At 44.6% G+C, this 11,264-nt stretch overlaps 2 protein-coding genes across 3 annotated transcripts in view; both read right to left on the reverse strand.

The window, feature by feature from the left end:
• The window catches only part of klhl2 (kelch-like family member 2), a 17,360-nt gene extending 14,532 nt beyond the window's left edge, over positions 1-2,828 (reverse strand). Inside the window, exons 1-3 of one of the 2 annotated variants that reach the window (XM_083655218.1) lie at positions 2,722-2,828; positions 1,309-1,403; positions 382-408 (exon numbers count right to left, since the gene is read on the reverse strand). In XM_083655218.1, the coding sequence (XP_083511344.1) occupies positions 382-408; positions 1,309-1,403; positions 2,722-2,731 (132 nt within the window). In that variant the 5' untranslated portion in view covers positions 2,732-2,828. Of the gene's footprint in view, positions 1-381; positions 409-1,281; positions 1,404-2,721 lie in introns of both variants that reach the window. The other variant, XM_083655217.1, reaches the window with a different exon arrangement.
• Positions 2,829-7,519: 4,691 nt separating this feature from the next.
• On the reverse strand, positions 7,520-11,264 carry med28 (mediator complex subunit 28). The gene is made up of 4 exons (XM_083656153.1): positions 11,031-11,264; positions 10,145-10,211; positions 9,938-10,050; positions 7,520-7,917 (listed from the first exon to the last, which is right to left on the reverse strand). Exons 1-4 carry the CDS (start codon positions 11,190-11,192, stop codon positions 7,714-7,716), a joined length of 546 nt encoding a protein of 181 aa, XP_083512279.1. The 5' UTR covers positions 11,193-11,264; the 3' UTR covers positions 7,520-7,713.

Consider the following 11,264-nt stretch of genomic DNA (forward strand, 5'->3'; position numbering starts at 1 on the left):
AGCAAGAGTTTTATTTAATTTAATTTAAGGGGTATAATACCTTCCAAATGTGGTCATACTCTGAATTTCTAGCTATGGAATTAAATGCATATTTACAACATATTGATAAGAGATGGCTTTCATGCAACCAAACTGACTTGATTGAAAGCATCAGTGGCTGACACACAATGCCAAATAATAGCTAGATATCTCATCAGTCTTTGGAATAGGAATATTATTCAAATGACTTCAGTTGAGAAAATGGATGTGGGCTTGTTTCCACTGACGGGCCAGTTTGACATTGTTAAATGCAGCGTGAGCCTGGCTGCACAATTGGAAAAAAGACAGAAATACAGACAACGCCATGTATACACTGTGTATACGGTATGTTTGTGTGTTTACCTGTACATTCTCCTCTGTGACCTGTATCTCTGCTGTGTAGATGTGTGTGTGTGTATGTTTGTGTGTTTACCTGTACATTCTCCTCTGTGACCTGTATCTCTGCTGTGTAGATGTGTGTGTGTGTGTGTGTGTGTGTGTGTGTGTGTGTGTGTGTGTGTGTGTGTGTGTGTGTGTGTGTGTGTGTGTGTGTGTGTGTGTGTTTTTGTGTATTTACCTGTACATTCTCCTCTGTGGCCTGTATCTCTGCTGTGTAGATGTGTGTGTGTGTGTGTGTGTGTGTGTGTGTTTGTTTGTTTGTTTGTGTGTGTTTACCTGTACATTCTCCTCTGTGACCTGTATCTCTGTTGTGTAGATGTATGTGTGTGTGTGTGTGTGTGTGTGTGTGTGTGTTTACCTGTACATTCTCCTCTGTGACCTGTATCTCTGCTGTGTAGATGTGTGTGTGTGTGTGTGTATGTTTGTGTGTTTACCTGTACATTCTCCTCTGTGACCTGTATCTCTGCTGTGTAGATGTGTGTGTGTGTGTGTGTGTGTGTGTGTGTGTGTGTGTGTGTGTGTGTGTGTGTGTGTGTTTTTGTGTATTTACCTGTACATTCTCCTCTGTGGCCTGTATCTCTGCTGTGTAGATGTGTGTGTGTGTGTGTGTGTGTGTGTGTGTTTGTTTGTTTGTTTGTGTGTGTTTACCTGTACATTCTCCTCTGTGACCTGTATCTCTGCTGTGTAGATGTATGTGTGTGTGTGTGTGTGTGTGTGTGTGTGTTTACCTGTACATTCTCCTCTGTGACCTGTATCTCTGCTGTGTAGATGTATGTGTGTGTGTGTGTGTGTGTGTGTGTGTGTGTGTGTGTGTGTGTGTGTGTGTGTGTGTGCGTACGTGCATGCGTGCGCGTGTGTGTTTACCTGTACATTCTCCTCTGTGACCTGTATCTCTGCTGTGTAGATGTAGTCTATCAGTAGGCCCAGAGTCCAGCCATCCATCTCCTTGATCCTGACTCGTTTGGCTCTGCTCTCTGCCATCTCCCCTGTCGGTACACACACACATTAGCCTTACATACACACACACACATTAGCCTTACATACACACACATTAGCCTTACATACACACACACACACACACACACACATACACACACACACACACACACACACACACACACACACACACACACACACACACACACACACACACATTATCCCTACATACACATACACACACACATTAGCCTTACATACACACACACACACACACACACACACACACACACACACACACACACACACACACACACACACACACACACATTATCCTTACATACACATTAGCCTTACATACACACACACACACACACACACACACACACACACACACACACACACACACACACATTATCCTTACATACACATACACACACACATTAGCCTTACATACACATACACACATACACACACACACACACACACACACACACACACACACACACACACACACACACACACACACACACATTATCCTTACATACACATACACACACACATTAGCCTTACATACACACATACACACACACACACACACACACACACACTATCCTTACATACACACACACACACACACATTATCCTTACATACACATACACACACACACAATCCTTATATACACACACACACACAGCCTTACATAGCACCACAGAGGTTGTCATTATTGTGAAGTACACTGATGAGCGCTAAAGGACCTCAACAAACACAGGCAAAGGATTCCTGACAGATGACTAACAGCATTGTTGCACCTCCTGTGTAGAAACCTAACAGTAATAGTAGTCCCTTACCTTTGTTTGTGATCAAATTTGTATTATACATTTTCCAATATAACGTAAAAGAACAAAAATACAAAAATCAGATGAATCTCCAAAATCATATACATACAAACATATACAATATACAAACATATTCCCCCCTCCCCACAGGACCCCCTAACCCACAAAGTAGGGATGCACGATGTATCGGCCGCCATATCAGTATCGGCAGATGTGAGAAACCTTTTAATATATCGGTATCGGTCCAATGAGTGAAATAACAACAATGTTAATATCAGTTAACAATATCGGCCAAAATGTTCATATTGAGAGGAAACAATGTGGTAAAACCATGATTTATGAGCTATTCCAAATGTTTTAGGAAATAAATAAAGATTATTTTTCAAATTCACGTGTTTCTTGTGTTCAGTTCATGTGTTTTTCAGCATGTACAATGTTAATATTGGCCTTCAGTATCGGCCAAAATGTCCATATCGGTGCATCCCTACCACAAAGTAGTACATACAACATACAGTAGTAGTTCCTTACCTGTGAACATAGCATGGAAGTAGGGGCTCCCAGCAGCCAGAACCACCCTGTGAGCAGTGATCTCTACATCCTCTGCTACTATGGTTACATCACACAACAGGCTCTGGCTGGAGTGTGAGACAGACAGACAGTGAGAGGAAGAAAGAGAGAGAGTGACACAGACAGACAGACAGACAGACAGACAGACAGACAGTGAGAGGAAGAAAGAGAGACAGACAGACAGTGAGATTAAGAAAGAGAGAGAGTGACACAGACAATGAGATTAAGAAAGAGAGAGAGAGTGACATAGACAGACAGACAGTGAGAGGAAGAAAGAGAGAGAGTGACACAGACAGTGAGAGGAAGAAAGAGAGAGTGAGACAGACAGTGAGAGGAAGAAAGAGAGTGAGACAGACAGTGAGAGGAATAAAGAGAGAGTGAGACAGACAGTGAGAGGAAGAAAGAGAGTGACACAGACAGACAGTGAGAGGAAGAAAGAGAGTGAGACAGACAGTGAGAGGAAGAAAGAGAGAGACACAGACAGACAGTGAGAGGAAGAAAGAGAGAGAGTGACACAGACAGACAGACAGACAGACAGACAGACAGACAGACAGCGAGAGGAAGAAAGAGAGAGAGAGACACAGACAGACAGACAGACAGACAGACAGACAGTGAGAGGAAGAAAGAGAGAGAGTGAGACAGACAGTGAGAGGAAGAAAGAGAGTGAGACAGACAGACAGTGAGAGGAAGAAAGAGAGAGAGTGACACAGACAGTTAGAGGAAGAAAGAGAGAGAGTGACACAGACAGACAGTGAGAGGAAGAAAGAGAGAGTCAGACAGACAGACAGTGAGAGGAAGAAAGAGAGAGAGTGACACAGAGACAGACAGTGAGAGGAAGAGAGAGAGTGAGACAGACAGACAGTGAGAGGAAGAAAGAGAGAGAGTGACACAGACAGTGAGAGGAAGAAAGAGAGAGACACAGACAGACAGAGAGAGGAAGAAAGAGAGAGAGTGACACAGACAGTGAGAGGAAGAAAGAGAGAGAGTGACACAGAGACAGACAGTGAGAGGAAGAAAGAGAGAGAGTGAGACAGAGACAGACAGTGAGAGGAAGAAAGAGAGAGAGTGACACAGAGACAGACAGTGAGAGGAAGAGAGAGAGTGACACAGACAGACAGAGAGAGGAAGAAAGAGAGAGAGTGACACAGACAGTGAGAGGAAGAAAGAGAGAGAGTGACACAGAGACAGACAGTGAGAGGAAGAAAGAGAGAGAGTGAGACAGAGACAGACAGTGAGAGGAAGAAAGAGAGAGAGTGACACAGACAGACAGACAGTGAGAGGAAGAAAGAGAGAGAGTGAGACAGACAGACAGAGGAAGAAAGAGAGTGACACAGACAGTGACTACGTTTACATGCACACAATATTCCACTATTATTTGGAAAATGACAATATTCTGAATTTGATAAGGGTCATGTAAACAGCATATTCCAGTTGCATTTTCCGAACTTGCTCTTTTTCCGAATTTAGCATTTTCCGATTAAGACATCTGGGTTATTCCAGTATTATTCGGGTTTTCGGAGGATTCTTTGATCATGTATACAGCGCATTCGGAATATGCGTCTCAATCAGGGTTTTACCGCAGTTTGTGACGCATGTTGCCTGTTTGTGGCCAACTGATGTGTGCATAATAATCCATCATCTCTGGCATGCAAAAAGAAAAGCCGACATTTCTGATCGGGAGGAGATGAGAAACATCGATTTAAAGAGAGAGAGAGTAGCCTATAGTGCCCACGGAAGTCCACAATGCTTCTGAGCCTGCGAGGTAATAACGTAGGCTACTAGCCTACTTTTTATGAAAGACTTGGATGCGCAACTTTTCAGCAGCAAGCTCCTGAAATGGACCAAGCGATGCTCGTAAGAATAGTGCTGCTCTGTTTATTCTCAACAGAAAAACTCCGCGGCTCCGCCTCCCTGCATCTCTCTCTCCCCCCGCCCTCCCCCCCCCTTCCCTCACGTGTCGGAGAGGGCGAGCTACGGCTGCATGTAAACGGGAATATTAGTGGATTATTCATTTAGTCGGAATATTGTCATTTTCCGAATATGGGCAAAAAGCGGAATATTGTGTGCATGTAAACGTAGTCGGTGAGAGGAAGAAAGAGAGAGAGAGAATATGTTTTTTCTCCCCAATTGTACTTGGCCAATTCCCCCTGCTGTCCCGGTCATTGCTCCACCCCCTCTGCTGATCTGGGGAGAGTTGTAGACATGCTTCCTCCGAGGCTCCGACACTCCGAGGATCACGCTATTCCCCCCAGTTCCCCTCCCCCCCGAACAGGCGCCCCCCGACCGACCACGGGAGGCACTAGTGTAGCGACCAGGACACATACCCTTTTAATCCGGCTTCCCACACATCGCAGACATGACCAAGTGTGCCTGTATGGATGCCCGACCAAGCCGGAGGGTACGCAGGGGCTCGAACCTGAGACCCTCACCCTCGTGTTGGTGAGCAGGGAATATATATACCGCTGCACTACCCGTCCCCGGACGCCCGAGAGCATATTCCATACACTTATGTTTGACTCAAGTTTAGCCGGTGATATAAAGAGGACTGGGGGTGAGACAGCGGAGAACAGAGGGAGAGAACGTGCATCACCTGCGCAGCTCGTTCATGACTTTGAACGCCTTCCTCATGTGCCGTGGGTTGAGAGTCACAGGGCCGTGCCTCTCGACGCCATCTTCTTTGTCCAACGGATGTGGACAAAGTCTGGTACACCTGAGAGGGGCGGCACAAACGCATGCATACAAACATCCACATCATTATGCTGCCCAGGACACATGCTTTCCTTTACACACATAAGCCTACATACAGTATAGTAAGTACTAAGTAGACACATCCATAGAATAACTATACCATCTCACTTACATCAGATCACACACTCACACTAACACACACACACACACACACACACACACACACACTCACACACTCACACACTCACACACACACACACACACACACACACACACACACACACACACACACACAGAACATCTCAAATCGAGGTTGTAGATCATTATGTTGCCCAGTCCATGACACACTCATATGGTAATTTCTTACTTTTACTGTACGTACGTACATACATACAAACACACACACACACACACACACACACACACACACACACACACACACACACACACACACGCTCTTTCTCTCTCTCTCTCTCTCTCTCTCTCTCTCTCTCACACACACACACACACACTAAGACTACCTAATTTTGAATTTATAGATTATTATAGGCTATTATTATGGTGCCCATCCCATGACAGAGGGTCATTTCTTACTTTTCACACACATAAGAACTCACACATAGGCTACAGCGTAACATTCAGCATACAAATAAACTCTGGCATAATCTAACATATATTGTCAAATTAAATAATCTGTAGCCCATATCGCTAGCCTGCCCATGGCATAATCATGACATGGCCTTTGTTTTCTTTTTGCACACACACACACACACACACACACACACACACACACACACACACACACACACACACACACACACACACACACACACACACACACACACACACTCCCTCTCTGACCCAAACAAAAGAGCCCAGCTGTAGCCCCGACAAACATGACATATAGCATGACAACAAACACGACCCCCTCTCTCTCTCCCTCCCCTCCTCCCGGCACAGCCTGCACGGTGAGCCGGGGAGCAGCCAGCCTCTCTGCTGCTCGCCTCGCTCTGTCAATGCGGCACCATCAGTCAAAGCAGTCAACACTCCCTTCCTTCCCCTCCACTCACAGCGGATGAATGTCCATGATCCCAGCGGTGTTTCTCAGAGGCTGAAAACTTGGGGCAGCGGCATGCACCATTCCATAATCCACGAAGTGTTCTTCGATGTATTTTAAATGGAGTGTGAATCACTACAGCCAGGCGAGGAGACAGACGGAGCTCACAGGGTGTTTCATACACAGAGACAGTAGACTGCGGTGACACACTCAGTATAAAAACACGTTGTGGTGGTTCAACCCGGCTGTTGTAGTAGCCCGTCTGCGGCTATCTTCGCTCTGAAACGTGCAGGAAGGGGAAAACGACGTAGGCGCAGCCGACACTTTTTGATTTCATGTCATTATTTTCTATTTGTCTTTACCCCCCCGTGTGTGTAGCGCTGGCTGGGTGCAAGCGGCTGGACAAGAGCTACCTGTTATTTTCCAATCGCTGATTAAAACGCACAAACAAGGACGTGTCGGCAAAGACGTTCCTCTGAGCGGCCAAGGTGTCCCACAAGAAAGCACTGTCTCCCTCTAGCTGTGGAAGACTGACCATGCGTATAATAACAATGACGTTTCATTTCATTTTCTGTGGTTTAGACGGTCATCCGATTCAAACGAAAATAACCCAGTAGTTCCCCTCTGAGATGAGTGTCTGTATGTAGTACTGCAAATAGCTGACAAGCTTAATAGAGCAAGCTGTTATGGTGTGAACACACTGAACTATTATTTTGCCCCATAATAACAAGACTCCACCAGTTACATCATTGTACATTATTGTAATACTTGGAACTAGAATTTTTGCATTGTGGGTTTATTTCTGTACAATGTATAATAATAATATTTTGCTTGCTAATAATGTCACAGAAGTCTCCCATATTATGAGACAAGTGTTGGTGATCAAATCTTACAGGGAGAACTAGAACTTGACCTTTTCAATCACGACAAAGTCGAGGTCTTATTTATGCACTGTAACAACATGAGAAACAAACATGAATTGAGTTCAGATTGAAAAGAGAAACAATTTTATTTTTTACAGTAAAAAAGAAAAGAAAAAAGTTAGTACCATAAAAATATTTACACTAATCCAAAATAGAACAGCATTGAGATACAAATGAAGAGTCTATGTGATGGCAGAGCTTGGCTGGGCGCTAAGCTGATGATGTTCTCCGGTTTCCTCATAGTTTGACAATGGCTCTCTATGTCTACGTAGATATGTCCGTGTGTTAGTTTGGTTTTAAAGGGGCAGGGGGCAGACTCGCAGAGGCCTGCTCCAAAAAGGCCAGTGGTCCAGGAGGGGGGAGGTCTGTGGGTTTGCGATGTTGAACGCTCACATCCTCAAGTACCTGCTGCCAGTGATGCAGTTTGGACATGTGCTTCTGAACCAGCAACTCTTTCCTCTGGAGCTCATTACGTAACTCCGACACATCCTACAGTGAGACAAAGAAGATGTGTGTTGAGTAGCCAAGACGGAGAAAGGCAGATAAGGGGAAATGGGGAGGAATGCAAATAGAGACAAAGACAATTTCAAAGAAAACAAAGCTAGTCCACTGAAATTGAAAAAGTACTCAACGAGAGGTTTGGGCCCCCCTGAGGGCATTTTATTATTAGTATCATCATCATAGTATTTATATTTATATAGTATCACAACTGATTTGGAGCTATGTAGTTTCTACTAGGGGTTGCATGAACTAATTGACGCATCGATGTAACTATCATGCGTCAACGCCTGTCGGAGGATGTCGAAAAGTCGTCATGTGATTTGAGACTTGCGCTGCCCAGGGTAGCAGCCTGCCTGAGCTGCTCTTCTCATCTTGTGTCTTTTTCACAACATTTCTATACATTTACTTTTTCTACATTTATTTGGTAATCAAAGTAGTAAGCTACGTTATTTGGCTTATAACTATATGTGGCTTTGCATGTTTGTTGTTGTTTTTCTCGCTATCGGGGTGCTTTTATTGTTGCAAGCGGCTTACTAACATTACAGGGATCAGCTGGGGCCTGTTCAATTATGTCAAACGGGGTGCACCGCTCCAGGTTGAAAATCATGTTTCCTCGGATGATTCAATGCACAATCGTTTCCGTTTAAATAAACATTTTGCTACGTGCTGTCGGGACTGAACTCAACCCCATATAAGTTATCCCCTGACAGTGTGGTGAGTGGTCCGCTGGTGCACTCAAGGACCTGGGATGCAGAGGAGGCGGCGATTGTTAAAAGAGATACAATACTACAGGGTTTACCCAGAGTTTAGCCGGCTCCTAGTTGGTGTGCGCGATGAGGAGTTGCAGTGAGAGCCGTTGGCATGATGAAACAAAACGAGGGGGAGAGTCACTATTTATGCTTAAAGGAATCGCTATTTAGGTGAACAATAAGGCATAACCCTGGACACTACCTTCACAGTCAAACAACACGTTTGCCCCTGGACATATATGGCATAACCCTGGACACTACCTTCACAGTCACACAACACGTTTGCCCCCGGACATATATGGCATAACCCTGGACACTACCTTCACAGTCAAACAACACGTTTGCCCCTGGACATACAGTATATGGCATAACCCTGGACAGTACAGTCACAGTCACACAACACGTTTGCCCCTGGACATATATGGCATAACCCTGGACACTACAGTCACAGTCAAACACGTTTGCCCCTGGACATATGGCATAACCCTGGACACTACAGTCACAGTCAAACAACACGTTTGCCCCTGGACATATATGGCATAACCCTGGACAGTACAGTCACAGTCAAACACGTTTGCCCCTGGACATATGGCATAACCCTGGACACTACAGTCACAGTCAAACACATTTGCCCCTGGACATATGGCATAACCCTGGACACTACAGTCACAGTCAAACACGTTTGCCCCTGGACATATATGGCATAACCCTGGACACTACAGTCACAGTCAAACACGTTTGCCCCTGGACATATATGGCATAACCCTGGACACTACAGTCACAGTCAAACACGTTTGCCCCTGGACATATGGCATAACCCTGTTATAACCCTGCTAGTTTGACCGTCGCTTTGGCAGTTTTCTCTGTCTGTTTTCCACTCTCTTCACTGGTAGCTCAAAGATATGCGGCAGGAAATGGGTGTTTACTGCGAGCTCTCACAGGCAAGACTGACAGGCATTTCTGATTGGCTGAGTACCGCAGCGTCGCACCCAAAGGCTTCCTCCGATTGGCGTGCAGCTGACATCACTCAACAGAAGTGGACCCAAAGTGGAGACCAAATTGGCACGCAAATTGGGCTGGACAATGCCAGATATAGGGCCTGCGCGAGCACTGGCGAGTCATGCACCCCCTAGTTTCTACAGGTAAGCTACAACACCACAAACAATTGGGAAGTGGTAGAAAAAAATAAGCAGGAGAATGCGAGAGGGCCACTCCCAAATGTGAAGAAAGATGAAAATGGAAGGCTGCAAAGTCATTACCTCTTTCACAACCTGCTCTGGTTTCTGTACAGACAACTGAAGGCGTTTCTGTAAGAAGAAGCATTCTGTCTGTCGAGCCACGTCCAGGAACTTCTGTATGCACTGGTCCACACCTGTGATCAACAGACAAATACACCAATAATAAATAAACACTTATGTTAGGAACATCGAGTTTGAAAACAGGTTCATCTCTTATGCTTCACTCACCAGTTCTGATCTCCTCCTGGTCGGTTCCGTTAACGTAGTCTTGGCTTACCAGGGATGCAAAGCAAGCCTAATAGATGGATGTACAGCATAACATTAGTAAGTTTACTGTCTTGGAAATTAAAGTTTCTAGACATGTTTTCATGGATAAAAATTCAAAATGTTTTGATGACTTTTCCAAGGATCCATAATAGAATTTCCATGTATAATGTGAGGCAGTAACTCTGAATCAATAACAGAAATTAGTAAGTACTACACTCACTGAACAGATGACACACCTCTTTATATTGGATTTTATAGTGCTTAGAGTCACTGCACTTCACAGTCACTTCCATTACATGGAAGCTATTGAAAAATAATGTAAAGAAAACTATAAATTATATATATATATATATATATATATATATATAAATAAAAGGGGAGAAGTACTACAATCCAACAGGTGTAATTTTTTTTGTAAGGTGTAATATGTGTGTTTGATGTGGCATTTCTGGTAATGATAATTTCATTACACACAACAAAATCCCATGATTTCTTCCAAAACTTTAAATGATTTGACTATTTCCTTGACTTTGTTTTTCGAAGTTTCTCACACACTCACACAATCTCTCCCTCAGCTTCACACAGCCTCAACGCGAGAGGCTAGCAACAGCTCGGTTTGAACTGTGTAGCTACTAGCTAGCTATAGCTACCTATGAATGAGATTTCATCGTTTATTATGAGCAAACATAAAGTGATATGACTCCTGTTTATGAATAGTTAACATGAAGTGAATATATCTTCGATGCAACGATAACAGCTGAAGCATTAAACATTAGTTAGCGAGCTAGATAACATGAAGTCAGAACACAGAGCTAAGATGAGGTAGCTCTTGACCACAGCATCCCACCTCAAAGGAAGCCTCCAAATCGTCCACCAGCGTGTTGCTTCCCTGCCCCCTGGCCCCGGTACCGGGGAGTAAACCTGGTGGACCCGGTCCGCCAGGACCCCCAACGGGGTGCCCACCAGACGGTTGTTGGCCTGGAAACATCCCACCCATGGACGACGCCATCTTGGTCTGGCTGTTTCTGGTTTCTTCTGAATGACTGAAGCACTGAGCTATATTAAATAGGACTGAAGTCAA

This window comes from Poromitra crassiceps (assembly GCF_964638095.1).
Source record: "Poromitra crassiceps genome assembly, chromosome: 19".
NCBI classification, from domain to species: domain Eukaryota; kingdom Metazoa; phylum Chordata; class Actinopteri; order Beryciformes; family Melamphaidae; genus Poromitra; species Poromitra crassiceps.